This window comes from Chionomys nivalis, chromosome 6 (assembly GCF_950005125.1).
Source record: "Chionomys nivalis chromosome 6, mChiNiv1.1, whole genome shotgun sequence".
NCBI lineage: Eukaryota > Metazoa > Chordata > Mammalia > Rodentia > Cricetidae > Chionomys > Chionomys nivalis.
Genome location: NC_080091.1, coordinates 89,044,646 through 89,066,205, shown reverse-complemented (window position 1 = coordinate 89,066,205; position 21,560 = coordinate 89,044,646). Strand labels below are relative to the sequence as shown.

General features: G+C 40.3%; 1 protein-coding gene across 1 annotated transcript in view; it reads left to right on the top strand.

Moving 5' to 3' along the window:
* The window catches only part of Btc (betacellulin), a 48,236-nt gene extending 29,335 nt beyond the window's left edge, over nt 1-18,901 (top strand). Inside the window, exons 2-6 of the mRNA XM_057772528.1 lie at nt 735-833; nt 9,641-9,758; nt 13,666-13,812; nt 15,413-15,520; nt 17,251-18,901. Of these exons, the coding sequence (XP_057628511.1) occupies nt 735-833; nt 9,641-9,758; nt 13,666-13,812; nt 15,413-15,518 (470 nt within the window). The 3' untranslated portion in view covers nt 15,519-15,520; nt 17,251-18,901. The remainder of the gene's footprint in view (nt 1-734; nt 834-9,640; nt 9,759-13,665; nt 13,813-15,412; nt 15,521-17,250) is intronic.
* Nucleotides 18,902-21,560: the final 2,659 nt, after the last annotated feature.

Below are 21,560 nucleotides of genomic sequence, written 5' to 3'. Positions count from 1 at the left end.
GTCAGATCTAACATCCAGTCCATGCTAATTTCCTTGGTGGTCTCATATATGACTTCTCATATCAGGATTAAAACAGGTACCAGGCATTCTTTTCTCAGCCATTCTAACAACACCTTTGTTCTTCTCAGGAGAATATAAAATCCCTCTTAGAGATTATTAAATTGAGGGACCTAAAATTCTTAAAGAATCATTATGGGGGTATGGGTTGATGGCAGAGGGCTTGCCGGGTATGCATAAAACCTGGGTTTAATACCAACAATAAAAAAAGGTCCCCATCGATTGACTCTCTGTTTGATTGCTTCAGCAATGGAAGTACACTTGGAAGTTAGCCTCTGAGAAACAACAGAGCACATGGCTGTGGGGAATGAAATAGTTCCTCTGCCATGAGCCCTCATCACTTATTCTCTCTGCATCTTCATCCATGTATTTATCTGGGGCCTGGATCCCATCCCTCTACCATGCTTTTGTGACAAACCTCCACTGTGGGCTATAGACAAGTCTCCCCCCTAAGGACGTGTAGTTATAGGAAGTTGTCCTATCTTGAAAATTCTGTCTTACACTGAGCTGAACACGTTAAGTCCTGCTGCTCCCTGGTCGTTTTCCTGCTGGGAGAGGACTTCATGCAGCATAAAGGATAGGCTTCCTGTTGTCCAGAGTGGGACATGAAATTTAGAGAATATTTTATATTAAGCGAAGTTTCAAACTTATTTTCTGGTTCTGTTTCTAATCTGAAGGTCTTGCAACTCTCCATTGTGTGGTGGCAGATGGGAACACAACCAGAACACCTGAAACCAATGGCTCTCTCTGTGGGGCTCCTGGGGAAAACTGCACAGGTAATGTTGATGCTTCTTAGTTAATCCTGGAAAGCCACATCCCTTAGGTTTCATCTTTTTTAAAACTAGTATTCATTTTACTAGGTGGTTCTTTGTGTATATAGTAACATAACTAGGTACTGTGTTAAGTAATTTGCATGCAGTAAATTATTCACTACATGTAAGAGTGAGATAAAAATTAAAAACAATATACTGTATTTTATGCATTTAAATAATACTGTAAGAGTGATCTGATATAGTTTTAAACAGAAAAGATGGGGAAATTTCAGGTTACAAAACTCCCCCAAGGTCACTCCACTGAAGGTCCCAAGCCTGTAAATTGCAACTCTGTGATTTGAACTCCAATCTCCCCAATTTTGGTGTTTCCATCCTTAGCCATCATATACTGAGGGTCTAAGCTACTTTTTTGGTTGCTTAAAGAAAAATTCTCGATAGAAGCAACTCCAGAAAGGAAGGATTTATTTTGGCTCTCAGTTTGAGGATACAGTGTACCATGGCTAGAGCTGTGGTCCTGGGAGCCTGAGGCAGCTGCTCACATCATACACACAGTCCGAAAGCGTTGAGAGATGGGCACTGGGGCCGTCTAGTTTTCTCCTTTATATTTGCACAGGCACAGTAGCTGGACCAAAGCTGCTGTGGACATTCAGGATGGGTATTCCCTCTTTACTTAAATCTCTGTGAAAGCATCCTCATAGACATGCCCAGACGTGTATCTCCTAGGTGATTCTGAGTTCTGTCAAGTCATCCATCAAGATTAACCTTTTCTCCCAGTGTCACCGATGTCTGACCTTTCCAGACTCTATTATGTGATATGTGGGCTTGAATTCATAAATTCTTGCTGCCTTCCATCCTTTTCAACTCTGTCTACTCCATACCCTAAAGCAGGGAAGAAGGAAAGGATTTTTACATACTTTATCTTGCAAATGCTTGAATAATCAAGCCACTGTCTCCTTATTGATGTTCTGCCTTGATGCATCCATTGTAAAGGTGAGATACTGAGCCCTTCTATTATTACAGCTGTTTCTATCTGTGTGACATTTCCCTGGGTGGCTTTGGACAAGCCTAGATTCTTTTTCGTGCTTGCAGTTCCTAGCAATGACTGTAGAGTGTTCTAGGAGTCAACATCAGGAAGTATTGGCCAGAGAAACTTGGAATCTGTCCTTCTCGGAATGCGATATGTTTGAGCCTATGACATCTTGCTTATTAATGGTAGAGACTCAGGCAGGCATCTCCTCATCACTACTCAACTGCAATGCTGTGTGGCGCATATACAGGTCAGAGTCCATTCTGCATGTACAGCTTTCATGAGCCCCAAACAATGCACTAATGCCACTAAGCTCAGTAATTTGCCATCTCCTGTTGCCCGTCTGTGAGTAGCAAAGATGTTTCATTAATTCACAAGAGTGTCCTGTCTGCTGGACTCCGTATGTGGTGAGAATCATTTTGCCTTTCAGGTCTGCCAATATTTGCTTATATTTCTAGGTGTTCTTGCATTGGGTGTATGTATATTTATAGTTGGGAACTGAAAACCTTATCAAACAATAATGCTTCTTATCTTTGATATTTGGTGTCTGCTGGCAGATTTTGAGCTAAAGCTTCTTAGGTCTAATTTATGCATAACCGCATAGATTATAGATACTGATGTCCATTGTATAACATTGGTGTGGGTGCCCTGCATCCCCTCACTTTCGGCACGTTCATCTCCCTAAGTCTAACTCCCATACACAGTGAACGCACAGGTAAATCTCACCATTCTCTCTCTTGGATTGAGGAGTTCATCTTACGCATGCCTTAAGTAATTACTGATAGGAAAAAATCATACATTTTATTTTAGTTTTTATTTTCAACCCATGGTTCTTTTATTCTCTTTTTTCTCTCTTCCTGTCTGCTTTATACTTTGTTGATTTTCTTTTTACTAGTATATTTTGATTTTTCCTCTCTATGAGTGTTTTATCTGCAATTGGCAAGGAGCTTACATAAAAATAATTAGATGATGTAATGAACTAATAAGGTAAATAAAAGAATAATTATTTAAAATTTGTAACAACTCAACTTCGATCGCATACAAGATCTCTTTATTTACATTTTAATTCACATAAAGAATATCTAGAATTGAGATCAACATCACCAATGAAACCTATTACATGCAAAGTACTGTTGTGTTTTACATTTATTAATTTGATTTAATAATAAAAGTAACTTTATTATTTCTTCTTTCATATAAAGCTGCTGAGGAATAGAGAGGCTAAGACATTTGTTTAAGCTTACACAGTAAGTGGAGTAGCCTGACATAAGGCTATCTGATGCCATCTTTAGGATGCATGTTATTTGCCACCTCGATGTCATATGGGGACATCAAAGTGAGTACGATGTGAGGAAAGAACTTAAAAGACAAACTGTCTGACAGCAAAGCTCACGTGGAGTCCAGATGGATCTTGAAAGAATAACTGTCATTAAGAGCAGACCTGTAATGACTGACTCTCTCCATAGCAAGTCAGTAAGCTTTCAGAACCTGAAATCTACCATGAGTAGCTCCAAGAAACAGGTTAGAAGACATGGAGACAGTTTCTCTGTGTCTATATAATACTTTTATTCTTTTGCTTTTAATAAACTCGGTGTCTAAGAATTGTATTTTCAGCTTGTCATTTCCTGATGAGTAAGGATTGCATTCACACATACTTACAAGCATCTAGGACACAGTGGGCCTTCTTTATCATGCCAGGGATAAACAATGAACAGAAGGGGGCAAAGGCAAGGTCATGAAAACAGTGGGAGTGATTTGTAGAACTCCTCAGAATAATTAGTCCATTTTTGTGAGCTTCTCTCTGGCTTCTGAGCTGTAGATAGCTGAGATGCCACGTACAAAAGCCAAAGAGTTTCGGGTGTCACAAGGAAAGAGACACCTCCTGGCCTAGAGCTGAGGTGGGCTCAAGTCCAGTGGAAGGTTTGCTGGGGTTAGTTTGCATATGTTTTGAAGACAGCCAATAGGATTTGCTGATGACATAGATGTAGAATAAAAGTCAAAGATGTCCAAATGATGCTGAGGTATTTGTTCTAAATAAACAGAGTGGATACAATTTACTGATGTAAGGGGGAAAGACATGCTTAAGAAGAAAATGAAGGATTCCCATTTGTAAGTCAAGTGGAAATGGCAGTTTAGATATCCAACTGTGTGGTTAGCTGGACAATTCATATGATGTGAAGACATCTTAGGTGGGACATCAACCTGGGAATTGTTGCCATGATTCTAGGACTTCATGGACTCACTCACAGATGAGCATAGAGAAAGGAGACCATCCTGGACCCTGAGAGACCAATAAGCCTTAGAAAAGACAAGGAAGACCCTGTATAGGAAGTCAGGAGGCTGAGCAAAGAAACTCTAGTTTCATTCAGAATTTTATAGTATGCTTGTTTTAAAAACAAAAGAAAACACAAATTTTCTTCTTGACCATTGTCTATTTGCTGCAGCCATGAAGAATTTTGAATGGATGCAAACGTAGCATACTTCAATATTCCTGGCATTTAGCTTTCTGAGCAATAAATACCTAAGAAAATCAACTGATTATAGGAAACCATTTATTTTGGTTCAGAGTTTTGGTAGTTTCACCGTATGGACACTTGGCCTTGTTGCTTTGGTGCCTGTGGTGAGGCGACACTTCTTGGTGGGCATGTGTGTCAGAGGCAGTCACTTCATGACACTTGGGAACTCAAGGGAGAAAGAAGCCAATGTTCTACAGTTGCCTTTCCAGGCACACCCTGAGTGAGCCAAACTCTCCCACTATACCCGTCTTTCTAGAGGTTCTACAATCACCAATAGGGCTGTGGACAGGTGATCAAGCCTTTAACACGTGAGCTTTTGATCATACTTATCCAAACTATAGCAAAAAGTGATTGATCATTTTTTCCCTTTAGTAGACTAAATCAGTGTAGATCTTAGCTCTGTAATGGCCAACTTGGCTGACTTAGTCGAAATACCAATTAACCTGGCTTTAACACCATCCCATGACTCCCACTTCTCCACAGCCTCAACCGTAGGTCCCAGTTACTCAGAAAGGGGCGCATCTCCCTTCTGCTTTTCTACAGAAAATGCCATGTAGCTGCCAGACTCATGGAGATTCCCCAAATTCCAACTTTTTCCTTGATTCAAGGACATTGTCAATTCTCCATGCTCCCGATTCAAGGGGGCATTTGGTAAGATAAGAAGGGAAATTAGCTTTAAAAATATACAACTGTGTTCTTCAGATTTTGGCACAAGAAGATGATAAAATGAGGGAATCTCTACTGGGAAGAGCCCCAGAAGCTCAGTGGCAGATTAGTAAAGCCTTTGACAACACTTCACAGGCTAGAAGGAAGCCTATTCCCATGCTCTGTGGGGCCTTGCGTGCTCTCTTTTGAGCATGCTTCTTCCACTTAGAGGTCAGATATGTGTATGGGGGGATTAATTTGCAGTCATTTGCCTTTCTTCCCCCTCTCTCTTTCTTTATTCCTATAAGGTTTCTATTTCAATATTTAGCATTGCCCTGTAGTTAGCTTTATTGCCCATGGAACCAAGGGGCTAGAAATAATGTGAATTTACAACCACCGCAGTAAGCACTACAGAAAACATCACAGGGTCAGTGTGATGGGATGGGTCAGCAGGTAAAGGCACTTGCTGCCCAAGCCTGAGGACCTGAGTTCGATTCCTGGGATCCACATAGTAGAAGCAGATGAGCCACTGCTTCAAGCTGTGACATTCACATTCACGCCATGTCATGCATTTATTCACCCACACCGTGTCATATGTCTCCCACCCATGCACACATGCAAGTTAGTGGAATAATTAATGTAACAAACTGTTTACATGTCAGGATAATTACAGTATAAGTTACCCTTAGAGTTAGTGGCCTGCTGAGTTGAGTTATTGGTGGTTGTGGGAATTTATTCAGCCAATAGTCTTTTGGTTAACAGCCCACTAGGGTGTGGTCTGAGGTAGTATAAGCACAGACAGGAAGCGTGCTCACGCTCTCTTTTGGGTGGTGGTCAGAGTTCTGTCTGCAACTTCCAGCACCTACAGAGAGTCACAATTCTGCACCGTTATTGTGAGTTTTTTTCCCAAATAAAGAAATACTTGTTATCCTTTGTTCTGGGCTCTTGTGGACTTCCTTAATTATGCCTTCATTCAGTAGCATACAATTTACAGAATTATTAAATACACTCATAATAAGCACTATTGGAATAGTCAGCAGAGAATTTATGGAAAATGACCTAATATGTCTCTACTGGCTGGCTCTGTGTGTCAACTTGATGGAGCTAAAGCCATCAGAGGAAGGAGCCTCAGTTGAGGAAATGCCTCAATGAGAACCAGCTGTAAGGCAGTTTCCCATTTAGAGATCAATGGGGGAGGGACCAATGCCTTTGGGTAGGGCCATCCTGGGCTGTTCGTCCTGGGTTCTGTAAGAAGGTGGGCTAAGCAAGCCATGGGAAGCAAGGAGTGAGCAGCTCCCCTCCATGACTCTGTGTCAGCTCCTGCCTCCAGGATCCTGCCCTGTGTGAATTCCTGTCCTGACTTCCTTCAGTGATGAACAGCAATGCTGAAGTATAAGCTAAATAAACCCCTTCCTCCCCAACTTGCTTTTTGGCCGTGGTGTTTCACCGCAGCTATATAACCCCTAACCATGACAGCGTCCATTCTGGGGAGCTTCAGTCACAACTGTTCCAAAAATTCATCGTTTTACAAAAACCTCTGTTTTGTACTAATATTGTTAAGTACACCAAACTCAGGAAAACCCCATATCAGAACTAAATTATTTAGTTGCTTTTTGGACTTGTTTCTATTAGCTTAGCCCACAGGAATCTGTCCTATCTAATCTATCTAGCCTTATGAGAGGAACAAGTTCTTCTCATTTTGAATGGTCCATATGAGCCAAGCAAGATGTCTTTGCTTCTGACCCCTACTGCAAAATGTCTGAACCAGATGCTTGCGTACGCTGACCGGTCATAACTCTGACTGTCAGAATCTTGAGAAGCCAGTGTCCCACAACAGACTGAGAAAGCATCTGTAGCAACCCTCCAAGTCTGAGGTAATGCTTGTGGCCTGGCCAGTTGGCCTTGACGCAGATGTCACTGCTCGGTGAAATTCAGAGATGCTGTCTTACTGGTACGATACAGCGCAGTGGACCAGGTTCCGCGGAGAGGGAGAAGACCAGTTAAGCACACTCACCGCTAATGTTATGGAAGGTGCCTTATTGTTCCATTTCTAGGAGCATGCTGTTCAATTTTCAAGAGAGAAATACGGGAGTCGGGACTGGTGGTACTTTTGTCATAGGCTCAACTTCTTTTACTCTGTCTTGATGAAAATCCAAACACCAAAAGCGGAATGACCCCCACCCCTGCCCGGCTCCACTCACCCACCTCTACTCTCAGATTTCATGATAGTCAGAATATGACTTCCCCCGCTCAGTTTCAGACACTGTGACGGAGAAATACGCTGGATGAGAAGTATCTATGACTCCAGATGCTGTTTGCAGGAAGGATGCTGATGAACTTTCTCATTTCAAAGACAGAGCAAGACAGGTTTTTGTTTGGGCTTTGTTTGTTTGGTGTTACATATCAAGATGTGTGATTTATTTCTGTTTCTGCGCTGAAAGTTCCACCAGACATTTTCTGCCTGGTGGCACGGAAAAGGTTTTAAATCCAAATGACTCTGGGAATATTTAAAAGCATGCTTTTTTGGCGAGCTGAACTGAGTGATCCAAACAGAACCTGGCAACTGCTTGGCTGGCACGGATTTGTGCTGCTTGGATAGGCAGAGGCTGCTTAAACCACTGCATCCAGCAGCGGTGGGTGAGTTTGTCTCTTGCAATGATATTCTACGTGGTGTTGATTGCAAGTCTGGGTGCATCAAAAGGAACCCAGCAAAGAGAGGAATTAGTCCAAGTTTTAGACCCAAAGCCTTATGGCTTAGATGTAAAGACCAGGATGCTTCGCATTTCAAGAAAGACCTCCTGGAGCATAAAAGATCTGCACTAGTTTTGCTACCTCTTGAACGTGTGTCTTTGCTTTTCATTGTCTGCTCCAGGCCCACATCAGACTGGCTGGCGTGTCCCAGTGTTCCTTGGCTTTCTCCTAGTGCGTAGCGTTTCCCCATGCTAGTAGCGTAGTCTGTCCTGCCTTAACCGATGAATAAAAGATTCCTTCCGTATGCGGGGTCTTTTTCCTTACAGGTACCATGTAACTTCATTGCCCAAACCACCCTTTATTCTCTCTGGCTCTACACGTCACTGTAGTCCAGGCAGACTCACATCCCTAAGGCTATCCCCTGCACCTTGAGCTGCCCCTGACAGGTTCCCCCCACTTCATTACATCTGTCTCCAGGCGCCCACTCCTGTTGGCTCCCAATGTTTCTGCTCTTAGGGTTCCCCAGTGTTAAACTGTTTGCTGACTGACTCCTAAACATAACATTCTCCAAAAATTCTTGTTTTATTAAGGAAGCACTTCTACTTATACAAGATTTTTTGTTCTTTTTGAAATGACTAAGGTTTTACAGGACTAAGGATCAGCTGATTTGCTGGACTCTTGCCTTTTCTAAGGCACTCTGCTGGACACTTTCATTTTTTTTTTTTATACCTTGCAACAGCAGTAAAGGTAGACCTTATAACCTTCCCTTTATAAGTGAGAAGACAGAGACCCAGACGGCTTAATTAGCACATCTGGGCTCTGCTAGTGAAGACCTCGAAATCCCACACTGCTCTTTCCCCCTAATTCAGCGTATTTTCCACTGTTTCCAGTGCACTGCAGTTACTTTTATGGTTACTGTTTTTCTTCCCGTTTGTTATTATTTTCAATTTGCGCCCGTGGAAACACAAAGGGGCCACCGTACTCGCTGTTGCTTTAGAACTTACTCTTAAAAGGCTTAGAAGACACTCAGCCGGTGGGCGCTGCCTTGTCAAGCGGTCTGGCAAAATACGCATGTTTTTGCTTCCACACGAGCTGTAGTTATTTCTAGGAGAATTATAGCTTCTTTGATGAGTCCCACTAACCGGTATGCATGAGAGCCAAGCATCTGGCATGCCCAAGCCTTCAGCCTGGAGTCAAGTGATTCAACAATGAAAACCAGGTCAGCCAGCTCCTGCGCAGCTATCTGGCATCTGCTGAGACTGTAGAGCAGCCCGCAGAGCCAGTGAAGTCTGCATGATGGATTCATCCAGCTGGGGCTCAAATCTGTAGGAGAGAGAGGCAGGCCATTATTTACTAACAGTACAGCATAACAACTCAGTTGATTTTCATGTTATACTAAGTACCCATAAGTGATTTAGACTTTATAAGGGATGTATATACATTATATATAACGCTATACAACATTATATAACATTATATAAAATGTTCATGTTTCTTAGATTAAGGCATCTGTAAAGGGCCTGGAAACAGTCTCCCATGGATCTGGAGAGATCTGTATTACATTTTGGCATCACAGAAATTTGCAGTATATAGGTTATTCAAAAGTCATCCAGATTCTTCTGTCTGCCCCACAGGGTTGTTCTGTGTTAAGTTTATATTAAGGGGTTTAGTGGTTATTGCTGTCAACAAAAACACAACTTGCTATCATTGACACACAAGTCCCTGCAGAGACTGCTGTCTAGCTTTCTTCTGCCTCTCCTCTCCCCGTGTCTCAGTCCTGTACATAGTTGACTCTACTGTGTACATGGGAATTTAGTTCTGGGTGAGAGCTCGCTCCTGGCTCTTTTCATATATCTGGCACATGTTAGCTGTGAATTTATGAACAAAATGAGGAGTTAGCATTTTACTAACTTCTGTTTTCTCTTTTCCAGCTACAACCCCCAAACAGAAATTGAAAACCCACTTTTCTCGGTGCCCCAAGCAGTACAGGCATTACTGCATCCACGGGAGATGCCGCTTCGTGGTGGATGAGCAAACTCCCTCCTGCATGTAAGTAGAAGGACCTGTGCCCATGAGCAAAGGGGAGCAGCAAGCTCCTAGCCTGGGGCTTGACAGCATCGGAAAGTCTGAGCTAACCCTACCATCTGTCCAGACACAGTTCCATCGGGTCCTGCCTTCGGCTACTTTTTTTTAGGGCCCGGCTCAGCACCTACTTGTGGAGGAACTGACGCAAACTTTCCTCTTGAAATACGAGTGTGAGAACCCAGTCCCAATTCTGCCCTGCTGGTGTCCTCTGCTCCCTTGTGCAAGCAGAGCCGATTCTGTCTGTGTGAGGAACTTGTCAGTCCCAATCATCTCCTGGGTGGTTCAAATGAAAACAGCTCCTTTGGCATGTGTGAGGCGGTTCCGCAGCTGATGTAAATGTGAAGGAATTCCTGCCAGGCTAGATGCCATCCTTCTGCAGGTGTCTAATGTGTGAGGGAGTCAGAGTGTTTGCAAGTGGACATGACCAAGGCCTACTTAGCCCACTGGGGAGTGGGGAGAGGGGCAGACTTTAGCTCCAGAGGCCCAAGTTTCAACATTTTTCATGTATTATCGATATTTGTTTTCTTCTAAAGAGATGTCCCTTCTAAGAGAATTCTAGGACTTGACGTCATACAGGGATCAACTGATTCCTTAAGTGTAATTCTGACCTTGAGCTCACAGAGTATGTATGCTCCCCACAGTCTGCCTGGTGTAAACAATTTCCCATTAAGTATCTCTCAAGCATGTCTTGTTTGAGGAGTCATGACTTCCTCAGAATTTAATTCAGTTCAATTTTAAAATTAAATATGCTCAGGTAATACTTAGAGGACAGATAGGAGTTGATAATGTAAAAAGTAAGGGGTGTGTGTGTCTATGTGTGTGTGTGTGTGTGTATAAGTAGACCTGAATTTTTGAATTTTTATTTATTTATTTTTACTGGATTGGAGACATATACTGAATTTTTAAATGACAAATATAATATGTACTCACCATAAGTGGCTTTTAGACACAAAGCAAAGAAAACCAGCCTACAATTCACAATCCCAGAGAACCTAGACAACAAAGAGGACCCTAAGAGAGACATACATGGATCTAATCTACATGGGAAGTAGAAAAAGACAAAATCTTCTTAGTAAGTTGGGTGAAAGGGGATCATGGGAGAGGATAGAAGGGGAGGAGAGGAAGAGAGGGGAATGGAGAAAAATATATATCTTAATAAAAACAATTAAAAAAATAAAGCATCATTTCCTTCTCCTCTTACTTTCCATGTGGGAGATGTTTAGCGAAAATAATAATCACCTGATGTGCGATTGGTTTATTGAGGGCAAAATGACAGGCGAGGTGCTCTAGTCATGTTAAAATTTGACTGGTAGCAAATTCGCTGGTTTACAACCTATGGGGAAGGTTCTGCTTGCTGAGACACTAAGCTAAAGGTACTGAGCCCAGAGTTCATAGAAAAAAAATCCTAAGGAGCAGTGTGCAATGGCTGGCTATTTGTGGGCAAAACTTCTGTTTTAAAAAGTTACCTGTAGTGGACTTGTTAAAGAAATAGTTAAGATAATTAAAAGAGAGTGTGCATGTGTGTAAGATTTAAGGACCAATAGAAACAAATCAAAGGCCTAGATATCAACCCACACACCTGATTTTTGATGCAAGTTCAAATGGATCAAAGACCTCAACATAAAATCAACCATAATGAACCTCATAGAAGAGAAAGTGGGAAGTACACTCGAAAGAATTAGCACAGGAGACCACTTCCTAAATATAATCCCAGCAGCACAGGCACGGAGAGAAACAATTAATAAATGGGACCTCCTAAAACAGAGCTTCTGTAAAGCAAAGGACATGGTCAACAAGACAAAATTACAGAATAGGAAAAGATCTTCACCAACCCCACATTGGACAGAGGTCTAATCTCCAAAATATACAAAGAACTGAAGAAATTTGTCATCAAAAGAACAAATAATCCAATAAAAAATTGGGTACTGACATAAACAGATAACTCTCAGCAGGTGAATCTAAAATGACTGAAAGACACTTAAGGAAAGCTCATCAACATCCTTAGTTATTAGGGAAATGCAAGATCAAAAACATTGATGACAGTTTATGCTGGAGAGGATGTGGGGTAAGATGAACACTCCTCCATTACTGGTGGGAGTGCAAACTGGTACAGCTACTTTGGAAATCAATATGGTGATTTCTCAGAAAATTAGGAAATAATCTAACTCAAGACCCAGCAATACCAGTTTTGGGTATAACCCGAAAGGATGCTCAACCATATCACAAGGACATGTGCTCAGCCAAGTTCATAGCAGCATTATTTGTAATATTCAGAACCTGGAAACAACCTAGATGTCCTTCAACCAAAGAATGGATAAAGAAAATATGGTACATTTACACAATGGAGAACTACACAGCTGAAAAAAATAATGACATCTTGAAATTTGCAGACAAGTGGATGGATCTAGAAAAAAATACATTGAGTGAGGTAACCCAGACCCAGAAAGACAAATATAATATGTACCCACTCATAAGTGACTTTTAGATATAAAGTAAAGAAAAACCAGCCTAAAATTTACAACCCAGAGAACCTAGACAACAAAGAGGATCCGAAGAGAGACACACATGGATCTAATCTACATGAGAAGTAGAAAAAGACAAGATCACCTGAGAAAATTGGGAGCATGGGAATCATAGGAGACAGTAGAAGGGGAGGGGGGAGGAAGGAAGGGAAGTGGAGAAAAATATATAACACAATATAAACAATAAAAAAGTCTCACGAAAAACAAAGAAAAAAGTATTCTTTGTCATGTTCAATTTAAGGTGATCTTTCTCAATCGTAATTTTAAGAGTATTATAATATTTTAATGCATTTCTTAGTTCTCAACCTGTAGTTTTTAAAAAATTAAATATTCACTATTTTATTTTATTTTATGTGTGTGTGTGTGTGTGCACACCCAAGTGTGTATTTGTGCATCACATGTACATAGGAGCCCATAGCAACCAGAAGAGGGCATTGTATTATATAGAAGTAGAAATACAAATGACTGTGAGTTTCCATCTGGGTGCTGGGAAATGAACCTGAGTCTTCTGGAAGAGTAAGAAGGGCTCTTAATCACTGAGTCACGGCTCTGGCTGTTTCACTCATGTTTTGATCATAGAATGAAGCTGTCCAGTGCTCTTGAATGAAGCAGTTTTTCCTCACTTATCCTGAGAGCTTCTTGTTGCATCCTTAGGTGTGCCTTTTCTTTCTCTGCACAATATTTCTTCCTATGGAGAATGTTTCTGAGTTTGTTTCTGTTGGTGTTGGAAGCATTTTGTCAGCTAAATGTTGGCAGTTGAGATCTCCTTACTGGAGAAATAGCTGGCTTTGTGGGAATGAACTTCATTGGCTCTTGTTGAACATCAGCTATGGAACAATCTGGCAATAAATTCTGAGGTTTACAAATAGATGAGTTTGCACAGAAATCTTTTCAAGGTGCAGAATCTGATTGTTTCGATATTTAAATAACTGTACATGCGACCAGTATTTCTCTGTGTTTGGCTGCTTCTGTACAGAATAACGGGAAATAGTAATGCAAAGATGCTAGGATAGCATGAGATAAATTTTATAAAAATGTGCTCAATATTTTATGTATCTTCTAAGGTTCTATAACAACTCAGGAATCTATGCAGAATCCATATAATATGAAGTTATTAGCTCAGCGAGACGTGAAAGAATAATTCCCAGCTTGGTCAAAAGTTTTCCTAACTATAACCACAGACTTAGGGAATCTGTTGAACTGAAATTTATCTTGAGATTAAATTGATAGAGATGTGAGAGGTAGCCTGGGCTACAAAACGAGTTCTGGGACAGGCTTCAAAGCTACACAGAGAAACCCTGTCTTGACTAAAAGAAGTAGAGACTCATAAAAGTATTTTCCTTGTACAGGTGTGAGAAAGGCTACTTTGGGGCACGGTGTGAGCGAGTGGATTTGTTTTACCTCCAGCAAGACCGAGGGCAGATCCTGGTGATCTGCTTGATTGCGGTCATGGTGGTGTTCATCATTTTGGTCATCGGGGTCTGCACCTGCTGTCAGTAAGTGTAATTGCACTGAAGTTTAAACCCGAGAAATTACATCTAATGTTTCTTCTCCCTTTTCTTCTTTCTTTTCTTTTTTTCTACCTTCTCTTCCCCTTTGCTTTGATTTAAAGAAACCAGCTTTTTGAAGCATGTGTCTATTGATATAAAATTTATATTAGTCATGAAAAAGATTGTAGATAATTTCTATTAATTTACTGGGAATAATTATAATTTTTCTATAAAATTTATAGATATCTTTGGGCTAAAAATTCTAGTCATTTAGCCCTGAGCACAGGTGTATTTTATGTTTGCTAGTAAGTTAAATAAAAGTTTCATTTTCCAAAACTGCCTAATTACATAATGGCACTTAAGAATAGACACAAAGTGATACATTTGTGTGGCCATGTTAAAATAATTAATTTTACATGCATGGTCGAGTCTTCCATTTTCATTATCATGAGTTTTCATTTTGCATTTGAAATCAGAGCTGCCTTTCTTTTCCCTTGAAAGAAAGTGGGTTGGGACAACTATTAACCCATGGGCAGCTTCTCTGTAGACCCATCATTAAGTTTAATAGTTTCTTGTCTTGAGTAATGTACCTCCCTAAAACATTGCTTCCACTTCTGTGCTGTGGACTATGCTAAAAAGATGCCGCTTTCAGTAGTGGCACACGCCGTTAATCCCAGCATTTGGGAGGCAGAGACAGGCAGATCTCTGTGAGTTCAAGGCCAGGCTGATCCATAGAGTGAGTGCCAGGACAGGCACCAAAGCTGCACAGAGAAACCCTGTCTCGAAGAACAAGCAGAGAGGTTGGGGGGCGGGGCTCACAATTCTTTTATAGTGTTCTTGGATTAAAACACAGGAACAAACAAACATAAACAAACCCAAACCAAAACAATACAAATACTAATTCTGACCATCTTCACTGTTGAGACTTTTTTTTGAGACTTTGGACAAAGTTCTTAGTGTTTCTGAGCTCAGATTGTATTTTCTGTGAAGTACAAGCGTTGAACTAGATGGCTTACAGAAATCCTCACTTTTAAACTGAAAACTTGCTTTGAGTTTTGTGCTCTATAGTAAAAAGGAATATTTTAAATGTCGCAGAGGAGGAGTTGGGCACAGCTGGGAAATGATCTTTATATTAATTTTGAATCACATGTTCAGGAAACTAAAGTTTAGCCCAGAATGTTAAATCAGTTTCTTCATTAATGTGCCTAGAAATTTAGTAATATTTCGGGAGCTACTGCCACTCTCCCAGTTTCTTGTCTGTTTTCAGCCCTCATTGCTTCTTTTTCAAACCAAGTAGTGCTAATTGTTCTACCCTATGAAATAACTTATGGAAATTTTTCTTCTGTTTACTAATCTCTCTCAATAATCAGGCAGGAAATTCTTGCTACTTCTATAAGTGTGTATCACACCCACTGTGGTCTGTGGTAGCTAACACTTGAACTTACAAAGAGAAATGTGTCAAAAGAGAAGCCAATGGCATCAGGATGAAAAGGAACTTATACATCTTGAATAGTATAGAGAGAAGGTCATATGCTCTCTTACTGAATGTTTGCATGCTGATATGAACTCACATATTCTGACTCATTTCTAACATGATATTTTGAAGTCCTCTTCGGAAACATCGTAAAAAAAGGAAGGAAGAGAATACGGAAAGGTTGGGTAAAGATAAAACTCCCATAAGTGAAGATATTCAAGAGACCAATATTGCTTAATGGTAAGTATGTAGGGCATAGCAGATGGGAAGCCTGGTGACTGCGAATATGTATTGCAGCTTAATTATGACTAATAATAATTGATTAGAATTGGGTTATGTATACAAACATCTAAAGATAAATTCATCTTCTTTATGAGACACAAAAGTTTTGTTATAACTGTTTCATGAAATGATAACACAGCAAAACAGAAACAAACAACTAGTTTTTGTTAGATCCTGCTAAAATGATTGATTCTAATTGTGTGTATGGCCACAGAAATAGGCATTCTAATGCTACATTGTTGCCGTGCTTATTTTGTATATTTTTTTCTTCCACACTTTTGAGTAAAAAAGAAGTATTTTAATTTAGATGTATCATATTAAGGGAGGAAATACAATACCAATAGCAATGTGAAGAAGATGGTTGACAGGTTTCTGTCCTGCCTAGTCCCGCAGCCATTCAGTCCCAAAGAAACACACAGAGGCCTACATTAATTATAAACTGGTCGGCCTATTAGCTCAGACTTCTTATTAATTAATTCTTACATCTGATATTAACCCATAATTCTTGTCTGTGTTAGCCATGTGGCTTGGTACCTTTTATTAGTGAGGCATTCTCATCTCGTGTCCTTTGTTTCTGGGTGATGATTACAGACGGAACCTTTGCTCTTCCAAGAATTCTTCTATTCTGGTGGCACTGCCAATACTTCCTGTCTGGCAACTGGCCAGTCAGTGTTTCATTAAAGCAATACAACTGACAAATCTTTACAGGGCACAAGGCCATTGTCCCTCAGCAGAAGATGATGATGGTGATGATGAAAATGAATAATTTAGAATACATGAAGCATAGTTCTCAACTCTTGAAGTGTTTGTGAGTCAGGATCCCAACAGTAGTCATAGATCCTCTCAGCTTATTAAGGAGAAAGTTTCTGATGAGCACACTGCCAGGTCACTCTCTCAAAAGTCCAGGAGAACCACCATGACACTTGACTCTGACAGCAAGAAGAAGCTATTGAATGCCCTGGTGGCATCATGGCAAGCATTGGCTGGCACTCCTCCAGGTGGGAGCATTTGCTGTGGAAAAAAGAGCTGCTGCTGAAAACTAAACAATGAAAACCAAACAAGAACAACAAAACAAAGACCGATCCAAAACAAGACAACAAGAAACCTCCCCAAAGTGCCCCTGTTTCAAATCTTCAGCACTAGCCTGGCAGTGGATAGCCACAAGCCAAAATAAATCAACAATGGAGTGTAGTCAGCAACAGGAGCCCCTTGGGAAATCTGCAAGGGGCACACAGGGCACCACTAGCAGAATCAAAGGGGAGAAATCTGGACTTGAAGTCCAACTATTCAAAAATTAAAGTAGTGTGTTGACCCCAAGAATGGTAGTTCCACAGTTGGTGGCACCCAAGACTCAGAAGGAAATTTTTTTTTTCTCTTCTGCTAACTGTTCACAGCTTTGGCTACATTCCTGGCTAGTTCATCTGCGACAGAGGAGAGACTGGGAGCAATCAGGTCTGGTGTTAACTTGTTCACCCTCAGCATGGCTGTGACAATGACATTCCTTCTCACAAATGTCTCAATAGCCAAAAGTGAACAATATTCCTTGCTGAGGAACTACAGTGTTCTTCCCGTTTATTACAGTCAGCACTAATGACTTCAAACACAAATGCCAATGAGCTATTGTTGCTGTAATTATTGTATAGAGCTTTATTTTAAAGTTGCTGCTCTTATTTTCTTCATTCTCACAGGTTACAAAGTTACCACAAGCTGGCAGCGAGCTCCAAAACACCTTACTCATTTGCAGATGGACAGGACACGTCTCAGGAAAACAGCTAGCAGCAATGAATGTTTAAATATTGTATTGACTTTGTTACTTTTATTTGTAACTTTGTGTTGCTTGTTATTGTTTTTATTAATACTTTTATTACCGTCTAATGATTGAGAAAAAGGACCTGGCTAGGTAACAATAATAAGAAGGGACATTTCAAAATAAACTTTGTTGCCAGGATTATTAGTCAAATAAAAAAAGTAGGAAAAAGGTTAGATTTTAAGAACTGAGTCAATAATAAGGCTTGCCAGCTTTATATACTTATACGCTGAGTTTAAAATATATTATTTCTTTTATCCTCATTCCCATACATGCAAAAATTAAATAATCTCACTTAGATTTAGAGATTGAGGAACTGATGGAGTCAGAACTGAGATGGATCCAGATTCAAAGCTGGTCTCTTATCATTTTTGTTAATTTGGGCTTCGGTAACCTAATTCAATAAATAGCCCAAGATTTCTCTCTGAATTTTGCTTTGCCATGATTCTGAGATGGTGGGGCAATTTTCCCTCATTAACACAGGAAACGGAGTCATGGCTCGTGCTGACGTCATCATCATGATTTCTGCAAAGCTGACTTCTATTGTTGTTGTTGTTGTTATTTAGCTTTTCCATAAAGTCTCAGTGACATGAGTAAATTCTTGTATTTCCAAAGCAAACAGATTTTTCCCATAGTTATAGTAATAAATAGAGGTGGAAAAGTAAATGACTGTTGTTCTTTAAACCCTCAATAGGTATTTATACTCAGCTCAGTATAAACAGCACCGTAAAAGACTGTTAATATCAGCAATGGTGCGGCTGACCATATGTGACAATATGTGATCATCATATGAGAACATAGCCTCAATTCCAAGGCATGTAGGAGTGCTTTCAGGTGAATTTTGATGCCATGACATCCTGATCATAGCTTCTGTTATTTGAACTATTTTGTCATGTGCTCCTTTGACTATGTGCTCTATTTAGTAGAAAATATGTTAAGCATAAGAAATAAAATTTATATTTATTAAGTATTCCATAGAACATGGAATTTTTCACATTGATTAAGTGGGTCACTTACACAAGATGGGAAGATATCTTTAGCTTGTGGTGCTACCTGCCAGTCAGGATCCTTGTAAATTCTACTTCACAGTAGAGATCCCATAGATTTAAACAAAAGCCTGGGTTCCCTATATTCTTTTAGCACAGTGTTTGGAAGCAGACTGGGGTTTCACTAATGAAGAAATAGCTCACCTGCCAAGAAAAGCTAAGTGAAAGAGCTGACATGTCTCAAAATGAATTTTCTTGCTTGTGACTTACTGGCCATCCTTGGAACAAGACGACCCCTGCCTGGATCCGGATTCATGCTTTATTTTCTATTGCCTCCGTGGGCTCACATATGTCTTTTCTCACCAGTCATATTAGATGACAAACAGGCCTGAAATAATGATCACTAGAATTTCTAAAAATATCACCAATCCTGGTAATAGTCTCTGTTTCCTGGTCTCCGGTTGGCTGATCAATGCAATCTCTTAAAAGAAGCTAGTGCTGGGAAACTTATTTTTATCTGAAGCTTTTAATGGTGTTTCTTATCATTCCAATATCTAGAAAGAATTTCCAGAATTTTCATGTCTTTTCAGAGTGTATTTTGTTATTGTTTTTTGCATATGCTATATTGTCATTTATATAGACTGTTGAGGTTATAATGGAATAAAATAAATTTATTTTTAAACAAAGCAGCCCTAGTTTTTCTTGAGATTTTTCTACTAGTAACATGAATTATTAGTAGAAATAAATGCAAGCATATTTGCTTTGCAAAGTTTACCTTTATAGAAACCATTCATTGAAACATTAGAATTATTTTACTTGGCTCATGTGTTTTCTTTTATCAATTGGAGCATTTAAAAGCATGGGGGTACCTAGGTGGCTATCTGCCAAGGTCTCTGACTTTTTTTGAACTCTACCTCCAGCTGTATTTGGATGGTAAGTTGAAATAAATTTTGGGGAGTTGGGAACTTGACATTCAAGAAGTATAAATATGTCCTCTTAAACATTGTTGATATCTGTGCTTTGTATCGTGTGGTCTAGAAAAGTAAGTGAAGCCCCTGGGGAGAAGACAGATGGTGGTTAGGGAGGCAGATGCTTCTAGTAAGTGCTCAGTGAGCAATGTTATAGTGCTGTCAAAGCTAAGGTTCATCCCTGTCTATAAGTTTCATGAGACACATTAGTATCTCCATAATAAAAATTCCTCATTTGACTTAAGATAACTGTTTGAGTTTCTTTAACCTAGAACCTAAGGGCCTGAGTGATTCAGGTGTATCTTGAGATTGTAGACAAGAGTTTTCTGATAAAAAGGTGTCTTTTGCTAAAATGTTTTTTTTTTTTTCAAATAGTGTGTGTTAATGTAAGAAGAGGGCCTCTTTTAGAAATACGATTTCATTTTCACTACCGCGGAAGCATGCAGGGGGAAGAGTGTATTCACTGAACTGCAGGTACTGTGGCCTCCCCTGGTGGAAACCCTAAGGAGGAATAAGACAGGCATGGTATCTAAGGAAATGAGCTATGCACTGATAATCTCAGGATAGCGTGATGCTATTAATATAAGGCTCAGCTTCACTGGATAATGGAATACCTGAGCAACTTGGTAAAGCATTGTTTTGGATTTGGCTCTAAGCATGCTCTCAGAGGAAAGGAATATGTTGTTCTCAAAGGACTTGGTGGAAAACCCCATCCTCAGTGCAGGTGGATGCACCCAATTAATCAGGTACCAGAGAGAGAACGAGAGAGCAGTTCTCTGCTTTGAGCCTATGACAGACATCTTTCTTCTGCCTTAGACATTAGAACTCAAGGCTGTTCAGTCTTGAGAATCTGAGTCTTAAACAAGCATCCTCCCGGGCTCTTAGCCTCACATGAAAACTTGCAGCATTTTTTCTGTATCAAGAGACTTGGGTTTGAACTAAGCTACATTGCTGTTATGGCATGGTCTCCAGATTGTTAAAAAAAATTGTTGGACATCTTATCAGCCACCATAATCAAATGAACCAATTCCCTTACCGCTCCCACCCACGCAGCCCTAGGCACATTCTATTGGTTCTTGCTCGAGAGAGCCCGGACCAGGTGATCGGGGAGTCTTAAGGAGTATGTGTTCTAAGAGGGTGACTTGGAGAGCTTACAGAGCCCAGGAGTGGTTCTAGAGGAGATTAAACCTAGTTGATAATCTGTTTTTCAAAAATAAAGGTCTCTGTCTCAAATCCTGGGCACACACAGATGTTTCTTGAGCCCTTCTCAACTTCTACAGAATTATCCAGAAAGCATCAGGAGTTATGGCACCAGTGAGTCTTGCTAGGAGACAACAAAAAAAGAGAAGAAACCAAAAGTTTCATGCCTTATCCCACATTGCCCTGGGCATTTTCAGATCAAGTATGTGGCACATACATTGGAAGATGAGATGAGACGTTCCTCTGTGTGAGGAGAGACTTTATTTCCTTTCTGCAGTGAACTATTTGAACCCTTTCTATTTTCCCCTAATCTCAGGGACCCGGTGTGAGCAGTTGCATTAAAAATGCAGTGAAATGTTCTGGGCCAAGGGCTGGAGGAGGCAGATGGCAGGACATTTCTTCAGTGTGCACAAAGAAGTTTCCAGTCAGATAACCTGTAATTATTTTCTTTTCTTTTCTTTTTTTTTTTTTTTGATTCACAGGGTCTGTCTATGTAGGCAAGACAAGCCTGGAACTCCCCCATCTCTCTGTCTCAGCTTCCTGAGTGCTGGGTTTGAAAATATCCACCAGCATGCCCAGAAATAATATTACTATTTACATACTACTTATTATTTGTATACTTTAATGGTTCTCGTATATATTCATTTATTCATTTATTATCAGTACTTGAAAACAAAGCCAAGGGCCTTGCATATGCTAGCCAGTGAGATCTATTTATATAATTCTGAGATATATTTTAAAAAGAATACACAAAGACTCACGACTGGACTATGTGCAGAGTGAGAGACTTTGGAACACTCAATCCTAAATGAGATGTCTTCATAAAACTCCTGTCCTCATAACTCAGCCATCTATTTGGGAGAGAAGGCAAAAAGGTTGTAAGAGCCAGAGGTGATAGATGACTCCAAGGAAACAGTGACTTCCAGGCACAGCAAGACTGAGGAATTCTCAGAGGCTGTGGCAGCCATACTTAGGGTCTCTAGGAGTTTAAGCCAGATGGAGGTTCCAGCACTGAGAGGAGGATGTGGATACAGGGT